This window comes from Rhododendron vialii, chromosome 13a (genome assembly GCF_030253575.1).
Source record: "Rhododendron vialii isolate Sample 1 chromosome 13a, ASM3025357v1".
NCBI lineage: Eukaryota > Viridiplantae > Streptophyta > Magnoliopsida > Ericales > Ericaceae > Rhododendron > Rhododendron vialii.
The window spans coordinates 31,851,829-31,875,640 of record NC_080569.1 but is presented as its reverse complement, the minus strand read 5'-3'; the positions used below and the strand labels follow the sequence as shown (position 1 = coordinate 31,875,640).

Here is a 23,812-nt window from a genome sequence, read left to right as displayed (position 1 = left end):
TTTTTTTTAGTACATGATTTTTTTTCCAAATTCATAATATTAGGGAAGGAAGTCACCAATTTTTTTCCCCAAAATTAAAGGAGAAAATTGATATATTTTTGCAAAAAAAAGTGTAATGGAGGGAAGTGATCAATGGTGGAAAACACAAGGGGAGAGAGAGTGAAATTGTAGTGTATCCCTTATTTTAGTTATTAGTTATGGACTAGAAGTGACCATTGTGGACCTCAATATTGTTAAGCTTAGTAATCTCTTAAATGGATAATCAAAAGCTGATGTGTCAACTTTTAGATATCCATTTTTTATTATGCCACTGTGGATGGCCTTATCGAATTCAATAAAACATTTCTTCTCTCATATTTAACATGGTATCAGATCTCTAAGATTTAGGTCCTGTGGATATTCGCTCCTGGCGGGCGGCCTGAGCCTCGTTGCCATCCGTCGGGCACTTTTACTTTGTCAATCTCCTTCACACTTTTCCAATTGCCTGCACCCACCATGCCTCTTCACCACTAGCGCTCGTGACTTCTTCGTTTTTCGACTTTTGTTGGTTTCTCTTGGTTTTCTTCCTGGCAATTCTCCTGGCTCCTAGCTCTCGGCTCTTTTGACCGTTTATTCTATTGACTTCTCTTGGCTTGGCTGCTGGCTTCTCTTGGTTGTTTTTCAAACTCAAGTTGTAGTTGGTATATTTACTTGAGTTTGAGGGGATGTTAGAATAATGAAAATATTCTGATTGATTATAGTTGATAGAATCGATTGTAATTAATTAGGATCAATGATTTGATCATCTTTTCATAGTATAGGATTTGATTTTGTTTCCATATATTTAGGATTTCACTCTTGTATAAATTCAAGAGCCTATATACATGTTATTATTGAATTCAATAAAACATTTATTCTCTCATATTTAACAATCCCATTACTACCAACCCAAAGAAATACAACTTCTTTGAGATATACGGTTTCTTGATCGTGCACTTTTTTTTGATGTAACTACAAATTTTGGCTTGAAAGTGTTTACTTATTTTTCAAAATATTTAGGTAAAAGTATTTCTTTTTATTTTTTCAATCGAGATCAATCAGTAAATCACAAAATTTTTAACGTAAAAATAACAAATAAAAAAAAATTGAATATAAAAAAAATGCATTTTTAAAAAATGTGCAAAAAGTTAGCTGAACGGTGCTGAATGGGTGTACCGAGAAAGAGGGAAATGGCTATGAAGCTCCCAAGTGGTATGGGAGCATCATACTCCCAATGAATTACAGACAACATTTACCATTCATTAAGGCAACACTTACCATTCACCAAGGCAGAACTTACCATACAAGTGTGGTAAGTTCTGCCTTATACAATGGTAAGTGTTGCCTTAGTAAATGGTAAGTGTTGCATGTTCTGTGGTAAGTAATCCTCCGTTTTTTAGGTCAAAACCGCCTCGTTTTATAACAAAACCACCCTATTTTTAGTTTTTGGATTTGATCTAAGGGCTGTGATTTATCTATGTTCAATCTAAGGGCTGTAATTCATTGGGAGTATGATGCTCCCATACCACTTGGGAGCATCACAGAAGTTTTGGAGAAAGAGAGGAGTGTATCGTGTGAATGGAGGGAAAGGTTTACTATCACTCCTACTCAATTTGGAAAGAGGAAGATAACCACCACATCCACATGTATGACCAGCAATATACACCTCTCTCTCTCTTCTCTGTTGTTGTTCTCCTACAGTCCTACTGGCTCATGGCTTCGAAGCTCTCATTCTCTCCCATAACCGATCTTTCCCTTCCCTCCGATGTATTCCCAAAACCCCCTCAAAGAATTCCTATTTTTCCTCACCTGCCACTGAATTTGTGTGCTGGGTATCACTGCTCTAAGAGCATTTCAAGCTCTTCTAGAGTATCAGTTTGTCATGCTGTCAAAGAACAGCAAGTGATTCAATCCCCAAATTCGGACTTGACCCAAAATTCCCAGACTGACCCTCCTGCCTCTTCCAAGCTCGTTCTTGTTGTTGGCGGCTCGGGCGGCGTAGGTATGCCCTCCTCCTCATCCACTGCTGCCTTTTGATGTTCTTTTTCTTCGCAGTATATTATATATATATATATATATATATATACCAGGTGTTCGGGCCAAGTTACGTGCAGTCCAACTATTCTTGTGAATGGGCTGTATTGGGCTGACCCATTTACAAGAGAGCAAATCTCAATTGTACACACTACACACTGCATAATTTATAGAATTCTTATTAATAAAACGTGCCCTTAGTGTGTTTTACATTCTCTTTTGTGTTTTTCTGATATTATATAGGCTCCTGTGTGGCTGTGAATTGTAATATCTTGTTATTCAAAATGTGGAGGGATGGCTGGTGTCTAGTGAGGTGGTCAGTGCGGAACATTGGAAGAGGGCAGATGGCAGGCATTTAGTTCGCATAGGTCAATGGAGGTAGAGGAGTTGAGAGCTTCGACAAAGATGTGTGTGTGTGTGTGTGAGAGAGAGAGAGAGAGAGAGAGAGAGAGAGAGAGAGAGAGAGAGAGAGAGAGAGAGAGAGAGAGAGAGTAGAATCATTGCTGGAGGTGAGGCAGAATGTGAACTGTGAAGGGAACTGCCAATGAGAGTGCGGAAGGTCTCCTCGTATAAATGAACCGTGGCGGATAGCTCACCGATGGGCAGGGGCTCAACCCATTTGGGTTCAATAAGCTAGAGGTTTCAATCTGGACGTTTCTCAACTACCTGTTGTGCCTATGCTGATATTTGAGGAAACGGATCACTTGGGGGGGGGGGGGGGGGGGGGGGGGGCGGTGCTATAGTGGATAGATATGATAAATCTTGGACACTGTCTTCTAGCAGCTGCATAGTTATGATCTCGTTATTCAGCGCATCACATGTGGTTTCGGTCTATGATTTTTTTTTCATTGGTCATGTTTTGTGGAATTTGGACTGTTAACTGCGGACTTACTTTCATGCTCTTCATGCAGGACAGTTAGTTGTTGCCTCATTGCTCACCCGGAATATCAAGTCACGCCTTTTACTTAGAGATCCTGAGAAAGCAACTTCCCTTTTTGGCAAACAAGATGAGGAAAAATTACAGGTATGTCTCAAGTTCTCTCTGCATCTCACTCTAATGGGGATGCAACATTACTTATCGTTTTCACTTTACTTTTAGCATGTCAGGCAAATCTTTTCTTCAAAGTTCTTCTTTCTTCAGCATATGAATTTTGAAAAGAGCTGCTAAAATTGCCAGGTATGGAAAGGGGACACTCGAAACCCAGAGGATCTAGATCCATCGTTATTTGAGGTTTGTGATTGATTAAAATAGCTCTCTTCCCCCTTTTGGAAGAATCCATGATTGTGTAAGATGTAATATAAATTAGAGTCAATGACATTAACTCTTGTTTCATAGGGTGTCACACATGTTATTTGTTGCACGGGAACAACAGCTTTTCCATCAAGGCGATGGGACGGAGATAATACACCAGAAAGAACAGGTGAGGACTATACCTTGTGGAATTAATTTGAAGTTAGTATTTGTTTTGGCTGATGATGTAGCATTACTAAGGCTTCAAAAGCTGCTGGTGTTCTGGGAAAGATAAAGCAACTGTAACTGCTGTAAAGACACAAATAGATCTAAGCTTGACACTATCCAAGTCCATAAATGAAAGTCCTTTAAAGTACATTGGTCAGAAGTTTGTTCTCGGAGTGGCTGCTACGAGAATGGAATATTCCAAAGCATTTGCTTCTGAAAGAATTTGAACAAATTGTGTTTTTTTTGGTTACTTACATTTATTAGAGAAAATGCAATTACATAATACGTCTCTAAGGGGCCTGCAGTAGTTTTATCAATACAACTGAGTCACTAAACAAATAGGATCCCCAAAACTATAGTCAGTATCTCAAATAGGATCCACATCATCATTGCACTTCCTTTCTCAAATCTTGGGAAATCTTTCATTTGATGCTTTCAAAACGTGTTTTCTGTACATTTATTATGGAAAAACAGCATGGATGCCTATTCAATGTTTTCGGCCTTCAAATGGGCCATAGTCTCTTGTGCGTGACATTTATTTTAATGCCATCATTGATACTAGATTTATCTTTACCTTTCAAGATTGGGAAGGTGTGCGTAATCTTGTGTCCTCTCTGCCTGCGTCGCTGAAAAGAATTGTTCTTGTTTCATCAGTAGGTGTAACCAAGTTCAATGAACTACCCTGGAGGTACTGCTATACTTGATAGTAACACTGGTTATGACATTAATTAGTTACTTTTGCATTCATTTCGAAACCTTAGTTTACATAGAATTGCACACAAGTTGTTGGTAAGTGTTCTGAAGTCCCTGAACTTGTTATACTTGTCTAGAAATTATTTTGCAGCCCTTTTGGTTTGCGGGGTTTGGTAAGAAATGATAAGAAGTGGAGAAAGGGAACCCCTCACTTGTTTGGATCGTTATTTGTGAGAAATGTTGGAAAATGATCACACACATAAAGGCCCATTTCATTTCGGTGGTGAGATTTGGTGAGAAACACCAATTGGTTGGTTTCTTTTCTCTCCTGCATTCCTTTCTGTCCCTTGTAGGACATTGATCAGTTATAGAGACTATAATTTATCTAATTCACGAACTCAAAATTGCTGTTCGCCCTTCTACTTAGATTGATGGCACTTATTCTGTGGAGACTTCTCTGTATTAACTTTGGCCTCCCTTAGCGATTCGTTGATTTAATGGGGTAGTCCAGGTAAAAAGAAAAGGGGGTAGTCAACTTAAGGAAGATAATGTTATATTAGGGTATAGAAGAGCCCTGTACGAATTTCCGATTGACCCAAAAGAAGAAGAAGAAGAAGAAGAAGAAGAAGAAGAAGAAGAAGAAGAAGAAGAAGAGCCCTGTACAAGTAAACAGAATGAGCAAGTGTTCTTAGTTGCTCATAAGTTTCAGATATAGCTTATGCATGCCTCATTAAAAGCTTCAGTGTTTACACTGTAGCTTGCCAAAGTTTGAGGTTTGATTTGTATTTGGAGCAATTATCTTCTTTGCAACTTCTTGTGTATGCTTGTCGTTTAGAAATTTCTGAAAATAATTGGTGGCAAGCGGTGATTGAAGGATACTAGAATGATAAAAAGGAAAGGAAGAGAGGTTGCAAAGGAGAATTAGAGACCATCTGTGAGGATTTCAGTTTCTGATGACACATCGATTGTGATTTCTAGCTGTATTTGAAACCTAGAACTACTGGAAGACCATGTGTAAGATGCTTGGGAATTGGTCAAGGGAGGTTTAGCAAGGGCCAAAATCTTTGGGCATTTGCCCCTATTGTGTTCTTTGTTTCTGGAATAAATGCAACTTTTTTTCTGTTTTTCTGATCCTTCTCTCTCTCTCTCTCTCTCTCTCTCTCTCTCTCTCTAGTGTCATGAACCTTTTTGGTGTTCTCAAGTATAAGAAGATGGGTGAGGACTTCGTTCGCAATTCTGGTCTTCCGTTTACAATAATCAGGTCTGTGACACCTAATTGCTATCTTTTTCTGTATATTAGAGATGAAGTTTCCCATTCAATAGCCCCTTTTTCTCTGGTTGATTTTGGGTTTGAGTTTCCAACCCCCAGGCCAAGGGTTCAAGAACTGGTGGATAAATGAAAGCATAGTCATCCATTGTTGGCTCAATTTGATGCTTCTATGCTATTTGAAAACTTCAGCTGTTACTTATGCTATCATATTTTTAGACCTGGGAGATTGACAGATGGACCATACACGTCGTATGATCTGAATACTCTTCTGAAAGCTACCGCTGGAGAAAGGCGTGCAGTTGTTGTTGGTCAAGGTAGAAGACAATCCTTTTGCTTTTGTGTGGAACGAGCTAAATATATTTGTTTATCATGGAAAGTCATGTATCCACAATCAGTGAGAATTCTGCTGCTTTAATTTCTTTCTTTTTAGCTAAATCATTTGCTCCAATAACTCAGTGACAAGCATTATTTTCAGTTTTTTGCATGTTTCTTTGGTTTTGATTTCTCCATATTGTTCCCAGGAGATAAACTCGTCGGCGAGGTTAGCAGGCTTGTTGTTGCTGAGGCTTGCATACAGGCATTGGACATAGAGTTTACTGAAGGCGAAATTTATGAACTTAACTCAGTCAAGGTAATTATTTGATGATTACCTTGACAATTGAACATCATGTGTAGGTTTTCTGTTTAAACCTTTCTTTAAACCTAGAGTCCTTCTAGTACTCCAAGATTGTCATTAAACAGAATTGAAGTCGGTGAAAGAAATTGGACTGAATACAGGAAAAATGACTAACACGTCCTCTTGTTGAAATCTATCTCCCATCTTTGTAGTAGTTATACTTGGCTTTGGAATACGATAACCATGGTTAGGAAGTGAAGTATAAGTTTGAAATATCCATCAACGGTTTGAGTTATGAAAGACTTACTCTTTACTAGGTTCAACCTTACTGGAGACCCGTTGAAGCAAAGGAATTGATAACTTCATGTCATAGAATATTCTACGTGGTTCGTCTTAAAAGTACAAGATTCCTTAAGGAAGGCTTCATCCAAAACTCTGAACCCGTGAACAAGATGGATACCTTTACTGTCAATGCATACCTGTTTCTCATAAGGACATGTTCGTCCAATCCTTGGATCCATCAGCAGGTGTATAGGAGGAAACTTACGACAAGCCAAGCCTTGCAGACGAATTGTTTGTCCTTCCCTCAGAAGCTGCAGTAAAAGTTCCTTTCAATCGGGGAATATTAGTCAATGAGATGTCATTAAGGTCTAAGTTTTAGGCATGTGCGTTATTAGCCCGCTACTTGCCCATAAGCATAGGGCTTAGGTTGCAAAAATGGATATGATCTGAGCATTGGAGAGTATAATTGAGAGGTGAAAACGAAATGTTAAGGCTAATGTGTAGAGATTCCTATAAGAAGTAGACTTAAGCCCCATGCGAAGGCCACTGGACAAGGTGATATGGAAGAACTTTATATTCTAATCATTGATCAAAATGGCCTGCTGAAAGAAAGTAAAGATGAGTTTCTTTTTATTCTACAGGCACAGTATGACAGTAAATTTTTGAAGGAATTTTAAAACCTCTTTATCAGGAATCAGTTTGCTACTTAGAGCTCCGTTTGTTTCATGCGGAAAACATTTTCTGGAATACCTTTTCTGTAGATACTTTTTTCCCAGTGTTTGGTTGACATGAAAATGTATACCGACGAACATTTTCAATTGTTTGGTTGATGCGGAAAATCACTAGTATGACAAAATGGTTACATATGTTTATGTTTGTACTTTGTAGTACTAAGCTATAAGTGCTAATGCAAGTTTTTTTGATCAGCAGTGCTAATGCAAGTTGGGTAAAAGTAGGGAAATGCATACCTTTTCCTTTCCTGTTCGCATCAATATTTTCCGACTGTGAAATGTCTATGTTATGTTTGCATCTCGGGTACGTGATGAGAGAATGGAAAAGATAGGAAAAGAAAATTAAGTAAACAAGTCAAGTTATTCGTTTGTTTTCAATGGTTAGGACAACGAAAACAAAAAACCATTTCTGCAGTTGGTTTACCCAGAGGAGATATATAAGCAACATGATCTCGTTTTCTTCACAACACCAATCTCCAAAACCATATGGTCAAGTTTGCTAGTCGGGACAAAGGATTTATTGGCATTTGATATAGTTATGTATACAAATTTCATATAACTATATAAGACAGCACCATCTGTTCATAGTATCTGTCTATCAGTATGCACTTGATGGTTTTCTTTTTGTTTAAAAATGGAATGGACATGGTTTTGTTAATCATTTCATATAATTTCCATTGAAAATTTCCTCATATCTACCGGCTGTAGACTGAAAAGATTCGGAACTGTGTAGGGAGAAGGACCCGGAAGTGATCCGCAGAAGTGGCGCGAGTTGTTTAAAGCTGCTCAAGTTCAATAAACTGCGCACTATGTTTATCCATTTCATTGGTATGTATATAACAGACGTAACAGTACATATGCTGTAGCTTAAAATAAACATTGCGAAAGGTTTTTGGTGTTGACAATTTGCTAGGAGTAATATAGGGAGTAATTATTCAATTTCCCAGGAGTACCACGCCATTTTTATGCAGCGATGAATTAGGCAGTAGGAACATAATCGGGCTGCAAACAAACCGAGCCGTTTGCAAGCAGCTCGAGGCTCGCTCGATAACGGCTTGGATTGCCTCGGTTTTGTGATGAAAACGAATGTGCTCGAGCCCAAAAATGTATATATTACATGTATTGGGCTTGCGCGCCAACTCGAGCCAATCTTTAGGTTACAAAATGAGCCGAGATTTTTAGCGTAACTTGAGCCCATTTGTTTTCATCACGAACCAAGCCAATCTGAGTCGTTATTGACCGAGCCTCGAGCTGCTCGCGAACGACTTGGTTCGTTTGCTGCCCTAAGAAGAGGCAGCCAACTCTATTCGTATTGATTCTTGAGAAAGTTATACTAAATCCCAGAATTTTTATACGATTTCTATATCAAACGCCGAGTTTTCAATTTTGTCAACTTAAACGTCCCAATTTTTAGTGCAACACAATGTAACCGCACCATCCGCCTCCGCCGTTAGCGAAAGTAACTGTTTCCTTGTTTCTCATCAAGCTACCTTGAATCCTCCACACACGCTCTCTCTCATGGCCACAGTTTTACTGCAAGGCATATAATCCATTGGTTAGATCATTCGCTTCCGCTTGCGATCTTTGCTTTTCGTTTCAGCTCTCAATTCTCACTATCGTGAATTTTAGTAGTTTGACATCTTCAGAAGTCGTTCTCTAGCTCTCCCTCTCACACTCACACGCGGGAATTATGTGACTAAGGACTTCTATTGGGTCTCTAAACTTTCTCAATTGAAACTCCCCACAGTTGATAAATTTTTTGGTGCAAATAGGGTATAGTCCACGTAGTACCCAGGCGTGCATCCGAGCCGTCCGAATGTGTTTTGGACGGCCAAGATTTAGAGGTTGAGAAAGAGGAGAGAGAGTGGTTGGCTGAGAATGGGAGAGAGTGCTCGGATCTAGACCGTCCAAAACACGTTTGGAATTTGGACGGCTCAGGGTACCGTCACGTGATACCCAATTTGCACCCAAAATAAACCCACAGTTCCCTCCCCACTCAAAGTAATTCTATGTTCCATAAAACCTTACCCCAAATTTGAAAATCAGTAGTCCATATGCAAATACCACTGATTTTCAAATTCAGGGTAGTTTTGGAATAATCTTTCTGGATATATAGCACTCCTCCTCTTCAAAAGCATCTTTTTCTCTCTCTATATCCGGAAAACCCTCCCTCTCTTGAATCGTGATAAGCAGGCTGCTACACATGGGCTAACCATGGGCCTCACGGAGCTGGGTGCTCAACTCTGTGGGCCTCAAGATGCTGCTATCAGTGGGCTAAGAGGTAAGGTGCAGCCCAGTCCAACCAGTTTCTCTCATCCTGTTCAAACATGCTATGCCAGAATTGATTTTCCCCATTTTCAGTTTCTCTCATCCTTCGTTTTCTCTACCACGCTCCTGTTTTGGATTTGATTTGACATGCGTTTTTGGAAAGAGACCCAAGTAGTCAGAAAATGGGACGACAAGAAATGGGTTACAGCAGGAAACGTGATTCGTCCTCCGTTGAGATGAATCAAAGCAATGCCGACCGATCATTTATCAGTGCACAATAGCTAGTTTGTAGTAACTAGTTTGATTCTCTGTAAGTTCTTCGCATAATAAACGGAGACCAGAGTTTTGGAAACATTGCCACAAGTTCTAAGACAGGAATGCTACTTGCACTGACCCTCAGCCTCCTCATTCCCAAGTCTAATCATATAATCTCTCATTTCTTATAAAAAATCTCTCATCTCATTTAACCTTTCTGTTAAAATTACGCAATCCGTTTCAACAACGATAGCCAAAAACGTAAAATTAGCACGTGGACAATAATACAATACGTCTTTCACTAAACCCAAACTGGAGTTGGTAGAACTCCGACTACATTGAATACACAAAGTGGAACGGGGAATAGAACTACGAGAAACAAGAACTTGCGACATAACAAGGGTTGGGACAGAGTGTGAGACTGGAAATAAAGTGAAGATGAAATGATAATATTGCACGTTACCTATCTAAAGTTGTTGCCAACAAATTCTCCAGCTGCATCCCACGGCCGATGGTCGAATGATTTCCCGATGATGCTGCGCTTCTCATTTACAGTCCCATCCTCGCACTGGTACTCAGGTAAGTAATCCAAAAATGTCTTACTTCCTAATTCGTCAATTCCATTAAACAGGAAGTTCTTCACCAAGTCCTGCAAAGTAGTGATGTCAGACGGCCGCCAAAATTAGAGCAAAGCAGTTGAAAAAGAAAAGAAACCTAAAATGACACAAAGAAAGGCATGAACAAACTATAACACAGCATTTTCAAAAAAACTATAACACAGGAATACAGGATCAGGATATTATCATGTGAGGAGAAACAGAGTCATTACTTATGTAGGTCCCAATGTGTAAATCAACCATCCATAAAATCCGGTTCATCAGATGTCGGTAACTGTAAGTACCTTATTGAACAATAATATCCCAAGACAGTCAATTTCTTCCAACACATACACAATTTGATGGTATGGTTAACCGCATTCGATTAACCTGATTTTATGCAGGATTACTTTACCTATCAAGACCTAAAAATTGAATAGCTAATATCGTTGTGGGCTACCAAGTCTGAGGCCTCATGGAGGACCCCATGCTCATTTTTGGATTTATTGAAAATTGAAGAGTTGCCACCCGAGTTTTTTTATAAAATGGTTTGCCACCCGAGAAACCTAGAACTTGAAAATGATATTTGAGTTTGAAAATAAACTAGAGATTTTGGATTCGGAAGCCAATTTACGAGAAGGGAAGGCTTTTGTTTGGCACCCTTCTCGCCCGATACGAGGACCGGTCTCTACTAAATACTTGTGGGATTTTGAAAAATGCTTATATTTTTATTTTTTAAACACATAGCAAGTTGAATGTGCGGTGTAGACATGTGCTGGAGTGTACAGTATATATAAGAGTGAAATAGAACGGAAAGTTACATGTTATAGGTGACATGAATGCAAACTGTCAAAAATCTGCGGAAGATGGAGAAAACTCCTTTGCACTGGGGAGTTAGTGCCCAGCGCAAAATACCTTTTGGGACAACTCCTTTGTGCTGGGGTCTCAAATGCCCAGCGCAAAGCAGTTGTCCAGATCAATTTCTGAAAATGTTTTCTGTTTTTATCCAAACAGTGGATTAATTGGTAAAACGCATGAATAATAGTCTTTTGATAATGTTTTGAGATATTTCTAGATGAAACAGTAAAAAGACGGTATTGAAAAGTATTAAAAACGAATAATGAATACTAGAAATGGACGTAAAATCCGCTGGATTCCACTGATATGAAAATAATCAGTAAATCCGGGAGGAGATGTCCACCTCTGGGGAGCGATTCCCTAGCGCAAAGCACATGTGATCACATTTTTTTGTATGAAAAGCCCATGATCGCGTTAGCCTACTCTTAGCCCTTCTTTAGGTTTCTGGTTTTTTGAAGAAACGGATCACTAGGGCTTTAGTGGATAGATATGATAAATCTCGGACACTGTCTTCTAGAACCTGCGTAGTTAAGATAAATCTTGGACACTTCCTTTTGGAAGCTGCGTAATTATGATCTCGTTATTCAGCGCATCACATATGGTTTTGGTCTATGATTTTTTTTTTTCATCGGTCATGTTAAGTGGAATTTAGACTGTTAACTGCAGACTTAATTTCATGCTCTTCATGCAGGACGTACGGTTAGTTGTTGCCTCATTGCTCACCCGGAATATCAAGTCACGCCTTTTACTTAGAGATCCTAAGAAAGCAACTTCCCTTTTCGGTAAACAAGATGAGGAAAAATTGCAGGTATGGTCTCAACTTCTCTCTGTATCACACTCTAATTGCGATGCAACATTACTTATCGTTTTCGCTTTACTTTTAGAATGTCAGGCAAATCTTTGCTTCAAAGTTCTTCTTTCTTCAGCATATGGATTTTGAAAAGAGCTGCTAAAATTGCCAGGTATGGAAAGGGGACACTCGAAACCCAAAGGATCTAGATCCATCGTTATTTAAGGTTTGTGATTGATTAAAATGGCTCTCTTCCCCCTTTTGGAAGAATCCACGATTGTGTAAGATGTAATATAAATTAGAGTCAATGACATTAACTCTTGTTTTATAGGGTGTCACACATGTTATTTGTTGCATGGGAACAACTGCTTTTCCATCAAGGTGATGGGACGGAGATAATACACCAGAAAGAACAGGTGAGGACTATCCATTGTGGAATTAATTTGAAGTTAGTATTTGTTTTGGCTTATGATGTAGCATTACTAAGGCTTCAAAAAGCTGCTGGTGTCCTGGGAAAGATAAAGCAGCTGTAACTGCTGTAAAGACACCAATAGATCCAAGCTTGACACTAACCAAGTCCATAAATGAAAGTCCTTTAAAGTAAATTGGTAAGAAGTTTGTTCTCAGAGTGGCTGCTACGAAATTGGAATAATCCAAAGCATTTGCTTCTGATGCTTCTGAAAGAATTTGAACAAATTGTGTGTTTTTTTTTTTTAGATCTCGCTATTTGGCTTGTGTCCTTTACTTACGTTTATTAGAGAAAATGCAATTACACAATACGGCTCTAAGGGGCCTGCAGTAGTTTTATCAGTACAACTGATTCACTAAACAAATAGGATCCCCAAAACTATAGTCAGTATCTCAAATAGGATTCACAACATCTTTGCACCTCCTTTCTCAAATCTTGGGAAATCTTTTATTTGTTGCTCTTGAAATGAGTTTTCTCTACATTTATTAAACAACGTGGATGCCTATTCAATGTTTTCGGCCTTTAAATGGGCCATAGTCCATTGTGCGTGACATCTATTTTAATGCCATCATTGATACTAGATTTATCTTTACCTTTCAAGATTGGGAAGGTGTGCGGAATCATGCGTCCTCTCTGCTTGCGTTGCTGAAAAGAATTGTTCTTGTTTCATCAGTAGGAGTAACCAAGTTCAATGAACTACCCTGGAGGTACTGCTATACTTGATAGTAAGTAACTACTGGTTATGACGTTATTTAGTTACTTTTGCATTCATTTCTAAACCTTAGTTTACATAGAATTGCATAAAATTTGTTGGTAAGTGTTCTGAAGTCCCTGAACTTGTTATACTTGTCTAGAAATTATCTTTGCAGCCCTTTTGGTTTGCTGGGTTTGGTAAGAAATGATAAGAAGTGGAGAAAGGGAAACCCTCACTTGTTTGGATCGTGATTTGTGAGAAATGGAAAGAAATGGTGGAATATGATCACACACATAAAGGCCCATTTCATTTCGGTCGTGAGATTTGGTGAGAAACGCCAATTGTTTGTTTTCTTTTCTCACCTGCATTCCTTTTCGGTCCCTTGTTGGACATTGATCAGTAGTTGAGACTATAATTTAACTCACGAACTCAAAATTGCTGTTGACCTTTCTACTTAGATTGATGGCACTTATTCTGTGGGACTTCTCTGTAGTAACTTTGGTCTCCCTTTACCTTTCGTTGATTTAATGGGGTAGTCCAGGTAAAAAGAAGAAGATTTAATGGGGTAGTCAACTTAAGGAAGATATCTGAATTAATCTATTTGAGTTTGAATGTGACATACTGTTGTATTAGGGTATAGAAGAGCCCTCTACAAGAAAACAGAATGAGCTAGCAAGTGTTCCTAATTTGTTGCTCATGAGTTTCAGATATAGCTTATGCATGTCTCATTAAAAGCTTCAGTGGTTACACTGTAGCTTGCCAAAGTTTGAGGTTTGATTTGTATTTGGAGCAATTATCTTCTTTGCAACTCGTCGTGTATGCTTGTCGTTGTTTAGAAATTTCGGAAAACAACTGGTGGCAAGTGGTGATTGAAGGATACTAGAAATGATCAAAAAAAGGAAGAGAGGATGCAAAGGAGAAGTAGAGACCATCTGTGAGGATTTCAGGTTCTGATACACATTGATTGTGATTTCTAGCTGTATTTCAAACCTAGAACTACTGTAAGAACATGTGTAAGGTGCTTGGGAATTGGTCAATGGAGGTTTAGCAAGGGCCAAAACTTTGGGCCATTGTGATGGAAATGTGGATTCCGTTTTGGTACGTGATTTAATCGGAAGTTAGGGCTGTGTAACCTTAATAAATCGTAAGAGTGACCATGGCAAAACATATAGAATACTCGTGACTGAAAATTTAGTTCTTTTTGGCCATTTGTTAATCTTAATCTACACTCTATCCTAGGAAATTTGGGGAGGGGGATGGGTGCTTACGGGAATCAAACCCTGTCCATGTGCTTGGGAATACAGGGAGGCACTGTAACGACCCGATTTTTCAGGAGCAATAATATCTTAAGAAAATTTTGCTAAATAAATAAAATTTTCAAAAATAGAGGTTTAATCGTTACAATCCCAAGATAGATTTACTGAATCAAAATACATTAACTTCAGAGCCGACTTTAGTCTTGATACATATACCAAGCGAACTCGATCTTTGTCCCTAGTATTCCTCTTGGGTCCGACTGCTCCTCCATTGAATCCTGCACCCTCTGGCAAATTAATCGCCGAAGCAACCGATTTACCAGGATACAGACGTATCCGTGAGTGATAAATCATCCAGAAGAATAATCCAACCCAACTACCCCTTTTTACTTTACAATTAGCAAGCAACAGGATAATAGTAATGCGAAAAAGTAAAACAGAGATTTTCCACATAAACCGGTTTGTTACTATTTATTAACTTAACGTGAAATCTAAGATCTCATCCACGAGATCTTTCCTCCCCAACCGCTAGCTATGCTCTGTCCCATGAGATCACTTTCTTTTGCTGTCGCGGATTGCACCTAAGTTATGTGCCTAGTGTGTATCCCTCTTATTACAACAAAAGGAAGCTTATCATGCCCGAATCATAACTATGGTTCGCCTATCTTATGCACCACTTCACAATCATCACTGGACTTACTTTGCCAATTTCAAATCATCACTGGGCTTACTTTGCCAGTTCCAATTCATCACTGGGCTTACTTTCCCAGTTTCAAATCATCACATCCAACTCATCACATCTCAAAATTCCTCCTGCAGGCAATTTAAAAATAAACTTTCCAATTTATTCATTACCTAGCATCGTCTAGGTGAATTCTATTCACATACCACCCCATGTCTCTAGGGTCTAATCTAGCTTCTAAATCAAGTATCGGTGCAATATACAATTAATCAAGTAATAATTAACACAAATAATAGGCAATGCAATCACACGACTTTTTATGAATGGGTCGTTACCTTTAATCTTATATGGCCAAGAAGTTAATCTTGATAAAAGAAATTTTATTTAAAAAAAAAAGGGTCTAGGCTTGTATTAGTATCTTTGTAAAATACTTTCTTATAATACTAATACAATAGATAAGGGTCAAAAAAAAAAAAAATACTTTACATTATAATGACATTATCATTTTTTTTTTTGTTACAATACCTATTTAACATTTAAGTTGCAGAAATAAAAGTAAAACTATTATCACTATCTAGCACTTTTATACAAAATTACAAATAAGACATTTAATAAAATAAAATAAAATAAAAACAAAAACAAAAACAAATCAAAACGTTTTTTTTTTGTTGCTAAAGCATAGAATTTAGTAAATTCAGGGGCTTAATCATAATTTAGTAATGATTGGAAGTTTCTGTTTTGGGCTGAAACACTACACTTAAATAGATAAATGGATAAACTGTAATTAACAAAAATACCACAATGAACAGTGCATTTTTTTAAAAAAAATGACGGCTATGAATAGTGCATTTACGGGGAATGAGTTCGCGTGGGGCTTTTGTAAAATCGACACACGGGTTCGATTCTTTCCTCTTCTAAACATCAAAATTAACATCTTAGGACGTTAATATACTTAGGAGAAGGTAGGATAGGGATTATAAAACCTTGAATTTGATCGAAAAATACGGCGAACGGTTTCGGTGAATGCGAACTAGAAATCCAGCTCACTTTTTTTTTTCCTCTCTCGACCTTCATGGGCGGAGCTCGAACTCCCACTATTTTTTTTTTTAGTGGCGATGGTTTTGTGTGTTGTTATTTCCGGAGGGAGGGAGAGGTATATATAGAGGTGGGGTGGAGCGGGGTGCAAGGAGGAAGGGGATAAGGTCGTAATTAATGGTTAGCCTAAAAATAGGAATAGGGCATCTTTCCTTGGGGTGAAAGGAGGAGAATTAATGTGGAGAGAGAGAGAGAGAGAGAGGGGCGAAATTTTTTTGATAAGAGGGGGGAAAAAATACTATGGTGTATGTGGCACACCACACACCTATAAGGAATTTTGATAATTCGATTTAAACCAATATAGAGTTCAATCTATAATTAATTAACTAACTTAATAAAGAAATATTTTTTGGTATGAAATTATAATTTAACTTGTTAAAATTTTTGGATCATTATAACATATGGGTTAAAAAAAAAAATTATTGATAGATGCTAGTTAGTTTAAAATTCAAAATATTAATTTTTAATCAAAAAATTAGGGCAAAAATTAGAGTCGTTACAAGCACCAGGTGCACTCCACTCCATTTGCAACTGAAAATTTAGTTCATGCGTTATCATTTTGTTTCTTCTTGAATGTTGTTTTAAGTACTAGAAGATGTAGAAGCCGTAGTGCTTATTCAAACTTTAAGTTTGTTTCACTTGTACGTTGTTCGCTAAGTTTTTTTTTTGGTAACCGAGGAATAACTTTGTAGCTGAGCCACTATACGCGCTTTCATTCTTTCGCCTTTTCTCTGTAAAGATATTTTCTTTCTTGGTAGGATATTTTCTCGATTGACTCTATACGAATGTTCATATATCATCTTTGGCTTTTCCGTTTGCTAGATGAGTTGATTGTTTTCACCTTATGGCATTCACTCTTAGATGCAGTGACTTGCATAAATTGAATTTCACTACGTCTATTTCGGATTGTTTTTTACACTTTTTTATTTTTATTTTCTTGTCAACAAGATACGAACTGGTATGGCGGACTCATGATTTTCTTTTAATCAAGAGACCGAAAGTCATACCGCGTGCTTGTACATTTCGACCCATGAAAATTGGGTGAAGGCACTAAGGGAAGATCAAGGGAAAGTAAACTATTCAAACTCACAAGAGAGCTTAAAGACAGAAAGACTGCGTTCTCTTGGACTTAACTTAAATATGAAAATTTTGTCCTTATTTGAATTTTTTTTTTCATTTGTTAGTTTTGCGCCAAATTTTTGTGGATTATTGATTCGTTTCGACGAAAGGAATCAGAAAAGTAAAATTTTGGCACTTTTACCCAGTATTTTGAAAAATAACCAATTTTTAGCGCAAAAAGATGTTCTTGTAGGAAAACAGTGTGGAAAATAATAATCGAATTTACTATTTTCTGGAATTTTTAAATTGACCAGAATAATTACATGAAATTGGAATTATAGGATATGAAACATAAACATAAACTATAAGTAAGGAACAAGAATTGACAAATTCACTGCCTCACCGGCCGGTTCCGGAGGTTGTGTCAGTCTTTGTCTCCTAGAGTTGACTCGGTTACCACTCAGTTGCCGAAGCACTGCCGTAGACTGCCAGTCGTACCAACTTGTGTCTGTACTCTCTCTCTCTCTCAAAAGGAAGAAGGATTTCAGATGATCAGAGGAACTTTTGTTTTCGGTGTTTGAAACAAGAGCTCTGCTATATGCCAGGAAAACTTGCAAGGAACCACGCAAGAAAAAACTGATTCAACTATTAACTTCACGATTAGCCGCACACAACCGATTTTGTAACAGCAAACAAAACACCTAAACCCTAGTCCTACCATCTGCCGCCTCCATGCCAAACCACCACGCAGCCTCCGCAGCCCCAAATCACCAACATCTCCGGCCAAAAACCAAAACGCTGTCGACCAAGAGCCCACATCCACATCCCTCCTCCATCTGCAGCCACCAAAGCTGAAAGGACGGCGATGCACGCTCGCGCCCACCACCAAACATCCAGAGCAAACGACCAACGAACAGAAGTGGCATGGCTAGAGAGGAGGATCGCAAAACCAGTGGCCTCGAGGATTCCTTCTCCGTTAAGCATAACCAGATCGCCCCAGGAAACAGAACTGGCCGGAGAAAACGCCTAAACGACGACCACCACCTGCCGCCGAAACCACCAAGCCGTTAAGCACAAGATCGGCTCAAACCATGGAAAGAAACCGATGGGCAATGGCGGAGCAGGAGAGATTGACGTCAGAAGGGAGCAACAAAAACACAGAGAAGTGGAAAGGAAGAAAGGTGCAGAAAAAACAAGGAAAAGGGAGGGAGTGTTGGGGTGCTTAGTTAGATTTTGAAGTAAATTGGACAAGAGAGTGGAATTTTGTAAAGAAAGGATGGGTGAGAGATGTTACAAGGACAAGTTGTGAAAGGCTTGGATTTTTCATTACACAAAATGAGTACAAGAAAGCTCTATTTATAGAGGACATCCAATTCTTTAGAATTTTCTAGCTAGAGATAAGCACATGTGCATTACAAAGATCTCCTAACTTCTAGATTTTTCTAGTTTTAACCCATGTGCTTAATTACAAACATCTTTCAAGCTTCTTCTAGAACTATCTAGTCCTATCCATACAAATATCTTCTAGTAATTATTACTTCTACACATTTCTAATTATCTTAAACTTAGATATTTAAATACTCATTCTACATTATTCTAGAAGATTACAAATTACTTATTCTAACAGGGAGAGCGCCTGGAGAGAGAGAGAGAGAGAGAGAGAGAGAGAGAGAGAGAGAGAGAGAGAGAGAGAGAGTAACTCCAACGAGGATGACTGTATCTCTTTTGCTGCAGTAACCGGCGTGTAATCAGCAAGGATGACTGGATGAGTTTGAAAATGTCATAATTTGCCAACGAGGATGAGTTTGAAAATCTCTATAATTTGCCAACGAGGACGAGCTCATGGGTTGGCAAATTATATAGATTCTTGAAAAATGTCCCAGTTTAAATTTGGTGTGGGATTGTAATAGCATTGTTGAGGATGAGTTTGAAAAGAGTCCACCTCTTAGGTTGCTGCTCACCTGAACTAACTCCTCCTCCTAAGGTGTAGCTCGTTTGTAGTATTACCTAAGCTTTTATTTCGATACTTTGTGGAAACTATATTCATCTCAAGACTTCATTTCAAGAGACGAATTTTGCTACTGCCACTGCATGCATATGTACCAGTTTGCTTATTGTGTTTTTGAATCCTTGTATACTCTTACAATATCTAGAATCTACTATAATTTACTTTACACCAAATGCATTCAATTATGTAATCATACATCTACAATCACACGTACACATACCAATATAAACTGAACAATACTTGGTCACAAAAAGCCAACGGCCATGGCTTTTGTCCGGAGCACGAAGCTAATTAACCACCTAGTAATTGGAAAATACAAACCCACTGATACAACACAATATTTGAAAGTAAATCAAAAGGGATAGTCCTCCAACTTCTCAGTCAATGTTTGCCTCACCTTCTAGCTCCAGTAGTAGACCGCCCGACTCCAGAAGTAGCAACGTACCCTCCGGTTCCAGTAGTAGTAGACCCTCCGGCTCCAGTAGTAGTAGAGCCGGACCCTCCGGCTCCGGTAGTAGTAGACCCTTCGGCTCCTGCTGGAGGCGGAGGTGGTGGCCTCGGATCCTTAGTTTTCGTCTTAAATATCCGATCCCCAGTTAATTCCTTTTCAGCATTAGTGATGAAATTCTGTTGAGAATCCTTTGGGAGATTCTTTAGCAGCTCGGGATATTTTTTGACTCTGAATTCCTTGTCGCTATCTGTGGGGTACTGTTTCTTGATTTTGTTAATAACAAGTTGATCGCCAACTGCCTTAGAGGCTTCGTCAATTAGCCGTAGTTGATCGTCTTCTGGTAGTTCTTTGAACATGCGCACGTGGTTGTTAAACTGAGACGACATTGTCGTACCTTTTCGTTTTGGTCGTTGATTGTGGAATTAATGCTCGGAGTCTTGGTTTTATATATATATAGGAGAACTAGCGACAAATCCCTGCGATGCATAGAACTATTTACATATAAGCGGATAACAAATCATCATAAGATTAGAAAATATATTGAAGAATTTAGATTTGAATGATTTTTAATTTGCTGTAATGAACCATCTCTCTCTATTCTTGTGTAAGTATATACATGCATACATTTGCTGTTCAAGAAAAATGTAAATACGTACTGCGCAGCCAGAGTACAGTGGCGGTCCTGACGGACTAAAGTCGGGATTGAATCGGATGGCATTCGGGGGGGCAGATATGGGGATTTCCATACCCGATCCCCGAAACAGAATGTTTACCCATATCCGCCCCGATACCTGAACGGAGAGAGAAAGAAGGAACTGTAATTGAACCAATTGGGGTTTGGATAATCCCCGAACCGATTGGGTAACCGAATTGGATGAAAAAATCTGTTTACCCAAGTTGTACCCACCCCGAATCGAACCGAAATAAAAACACTAGCAGTTGCAGACAACAAGATAAATACAGATCTAGGATTCGATCAAATTTAGACTCCAGAAAAATCAATAGAAACAGAACCCCAAAGCAAATCAACACATAAAACTACCATGATCTAGAACAAACCAAAAGATTTTTGTCACAAATCCATCATTCTCAACTGATATAAGAAACCCATAATCTAAAACTTTGCTACAAAAAATGCTACATACTTAATTAGTAGAGACAGAAGCAGACAACAATGGGAAGAAAGATGCTTCCGCACCACAGCAACTAGGTGAGATCTTGGGTTTCGCTTTCGTCGAGGAGAGGTTGGCTGAAGAGATTGCTTTCGTCGAGGAGTGATGATGATCGACGGCGTGATGAGTGACGACGAGAGGGTTGAGGATGATAGACGGAAAGAGATGATCTGACTGTCGAGCTTCAAATCGGACGATCGGACTGATTCTTCTAGTAATTGGAGACGACAGAGAGAGATGAGGTGTGAGAGAAAGAGAGACCAGAGAAAGATCTTTTGATTCTATGGCTGCTGTATGAGAAATGAAAATAGGACTGAAAACACTAACTCAGTGACTCATGTATGTGTATATATATAGGCAGCGGTAATTTTGTAATTTACTAGTTCGGTTCGGTTATCCTATGTGCCAACCTTACCCGTACCCATGGAAAAAATTTCGGTTATGGTTCGGAAATAATTTCGATTATCGGTTCAGGTACCTATTGGTTCGGTTCAAATTGTCATCCCTACACCGATGCATTTCGCCTACAAAATACTCCGTAACCTCCACTGGTATGTGTTTTTCGCCTACAAAAATTTATCTTCCGAAAACAATTTCCAAGTGGATGGACTTAATCATGTTCTGGTATTGTTGGTGTAATATGCCCCTCTCTAAATGAATTTGAGATATGTAATAACTAATTGTGTGACAAGAAATAACTCTCGTTTGCTATCTTTAGTTCAAAACGATCAATAAATAAAGGAAATGGTTTCTCCGTCTCGTGTTGTTGAAAGGCTCTATGGACAAAGAATAATTTATTTCCGTGAAAACTCTTTTTAAAATCTGAACTGTCCTAAATAAAAACTAAAGAGCTCTTACCTCTACATTTTTTGGGCACACGAGAATTTGATGACTTGGTTGATCTCAATGGCTTTTGCTCCGATTTAGTCACAGAACGCAGCTAATATATACCAGAGTTTGGAGGATAATCTTGCTGTATTTAAAGAAAGATGAGAGACAAGTTCGGAGGAAACGAGGGCCACACGGACGGAGTCACTCTGGGATGCCTTTAAGATTTCTCCCTCGCCGGTTCTTATTGCCTCCACTCCATAAATGAAACAAACTAAATTCCCCGCCTAGAGATGGGGCTCTACGTTTGTCAACCAAAAAAGAAAAAGAAAAAATCAAAAATCAATCAATCGCAGTTGGAGCAGGAGTTTGCCCTGTCTTATTCGACTTAGGACTTGTCAATTTCAACCAGCAAGCGCCCTTGCCTATTCATTATAAACAGGTTTCCTCGAAGCCCCGTAACTACGCCATTCATAGTTATCCCGGTCGGTAAGCCCGACAGCTTTCTAGTATGAGTCTCAGCTCTTTCCCTATCAGATGTTGCAGCCAACGGCTAGTTCTATGATCGAAAGATGATCGAGTTGAAGATCGATGCAGTAGGGCAAATTAAATAATAAAAAAAAACCATGAACATGAGAGCGGACTTGCACAAAACAAGTTCTTGGCACTGCATTTATTGAATTGCAGAGCTAATTACAGTGTCATTGTTTTGTCGTATCACATTGGATGGACCCGGAGAGCAGGGCCATAACAAATTAAGTGCCGCTTGATGAATTAAGACTATCATGTATCAATGGTGCATACCGATGCTTTGAACTATCAATGAATGAAGTATGATAATATGCACATAAATTGATTTGAGTCTCTAGACATGCCCTCTCTAATGTCATTTGGCTTTGATTTGGGGGCATGGTTCTACAACAAAACGTCCCTATAGCTTCTCGGTTCTTGGAGGTTTAGGGGGGCCACCGTTTCAGTGGTTTTCTGAGAGCAACCACTTTGTGCATATATTGCCAAAAGTTAGGGTTGTCTCCAATCATCCCCTGCCTATACCCTCAATAATTGAAGACTAGATAAGTTATGTTATTGTTGTTGTTGTATGTATCAATGGTCCATAACAATCCTTGCTAGTATGTCCTCTTCTTTTAAAAAAGAAAAAAAGAAGGGCAAATTTCATTGACCTCCCCTGAGGTTTCTGACACGAAGAGAAACCTCCCCTGAGGTTTCTGAAATAACACTGCCCTCCCCTCCTTTACCTGAAAATATCAAGAGACCCCCCTCTCCGTTAATTGCACGTTAGAAAACGGATGGAAAAGATTATTTCTCTCTCCACCCACTACTAAAACTAAACTAAACTCCCAACCAAACAAAACCGATGTCTTTGTACTATATTTTTTACAATACTTATACTACCCTCACCAGACTCTTTACTCTTCTTATTTATAAAATATAAAATACAAAAATCACTACATTTTGTACCCATTTCACTTTGAAATTTTGTCCTTATTTAAAAGGTTTTACATTTGCTAATTTTCTATCAAACTTTTTTGAATTATTTGTTCGTCACGACAAGAGGAATTGAAAAAGTAAAAAATTAAGACTTTTACCAAATATTTTGAGAAATTTAATATTTTGGATAAAAGTAATAATTTTATATTCTTTTGATTCCTCTCGTTGAGACAAACCAATGATCCACAAAAATTAACACAAAACTAGTAAATACAAAAAAAATTCAAATATGGACAAAAATAAAAAAGCCTAAAAATCCCACAAACAAGTCCGCATGAAAAAAATTCGAATATGAACAAAAACTAAAAAGCCTAAAAATTTCACAAGCAAATCCCGTAAAAACCAAAAAACAAACTATTGGCAATGGAGGGTACGGGCTTGTTGGTGGGATTTTTAGGTTTTTTGATTTTTACGGGGTTTGTTTGTGGAATTTTTAGACTTTTTGATTTTTGTTCATATTTGAATTTTTTCGTATTTGCAAGTTTTGCGTTAAATTTTTGTGAATTATTGGCTTATCTCAACAAGAGGAATTAAAAGAGTACAAAATTATTATTTTTACCCAAAATATTGAATTTCTCAAAATATTTGGAAAAAGTCTTAATTTTTTACTTTTTCAATTCCTCTTATCGAGACGAACTAATAATTCACAAAAATTTGATAGAAGATTAACAAATGTGAATCCTTTTAAATAAAGACAAAATTTCAAAGTGAAACAGGTA

General features: G+C 38.3%; 2 protein-coding genes and 1 non-coding gene across 8 annotated transcripts; 2 read left to right on the top strand and 1 right to left on the bottom strand.

Annotated features, from left to right (window-relative positions):
- Positions 1–1,578: 1,578 nt before the first annotated feature.
- Positions 1,579–8,042, top strand: LOC131314525 (sanguinarine reductase-like). Of its 2 annotated transcripts, none has more exons than XM_058343224.1 (9): positions 1,579–2,020; positions 2,964–3,076; positions 3,230–3,283; positions 3,389–3,473; positions 4,094–4,199; positions 5,379–5,465; positions 5,691–5,788; positions 5,996–6,105; positions 7,837–8,042. In XM_058343224.1, exons 1-9 carry the CDS (start codon positions 1,597–1,599, stop codon positions 7,900–7,902), a joined length of 1,143 nt encoding a protein of 380 aa, XP_058199207.1. In that variant the 5' UTR covers positions 1,579–1,596; the 3' UTR covers positions 7,903–8,042. The 2 variants fall into 2 exon arrangements, with proteins under 2 accessions (XP_058199207.1, XP_058199206.1); XM_058343223.1 differs by lacking the exon at positions 7,837–8,042 and adding an exon at positions 7,489–7,677.
- An 11,248-nt stretch (positions 8,043–19,290) lies between these two features.
- On the bottom strand, positions 19,291–21,103 carry LOC131314527 (uncharacterized). 5 transcript variants are annotated; one of them, XM_058343230.1, is made up of 3 exons: positions 20,730–21,103; positions 20,241–20,375; positions 19,291–20,075 (listed from the first exon to the last, which is right to left on the bottom strand). In XM_058343230.1, exon 3 carries the CDS (start codon positions 19,968–19,970, stop codon positions 19,527–19,529), a length of 444 nt encoding a protein of 147 aa, XP_058199213.1. In that variant the 5' UTR covers positions 19,971–20,075; positions 20,241–20,375; positions 20,730–21,103; the 3' UTR covers positions 19,291–19,526. The 5 variants fall into 5 exon arrangements, with proteins under 5 accessions (XP_058199213.1, XP_058199214.1, XP_058199210.1 ...); XM_058343231.1 differs by lacking the exon at positions 20,241–20,375; XM_058343227.1 differs by lacking the exon at positions 20,241–20,375 and having other exon boundaries at positions 19,291–20,060.
- Positions 21,104–22,404: 1,301 nt separating this feature from the next.
- Positions 22,405–22,512, top strand: LOC131315393 (small nucleolar RNA snoR100). Its single transcript, XR_009196727.1, has one exon. It is a non-coding gene; the product is annotated as a small nucleolar RNA snoR100 (small nucleolar RNA).
- The last annotated feature ends 1,300 nt before the right edge of the window (positions 22,513–23,812 follow it).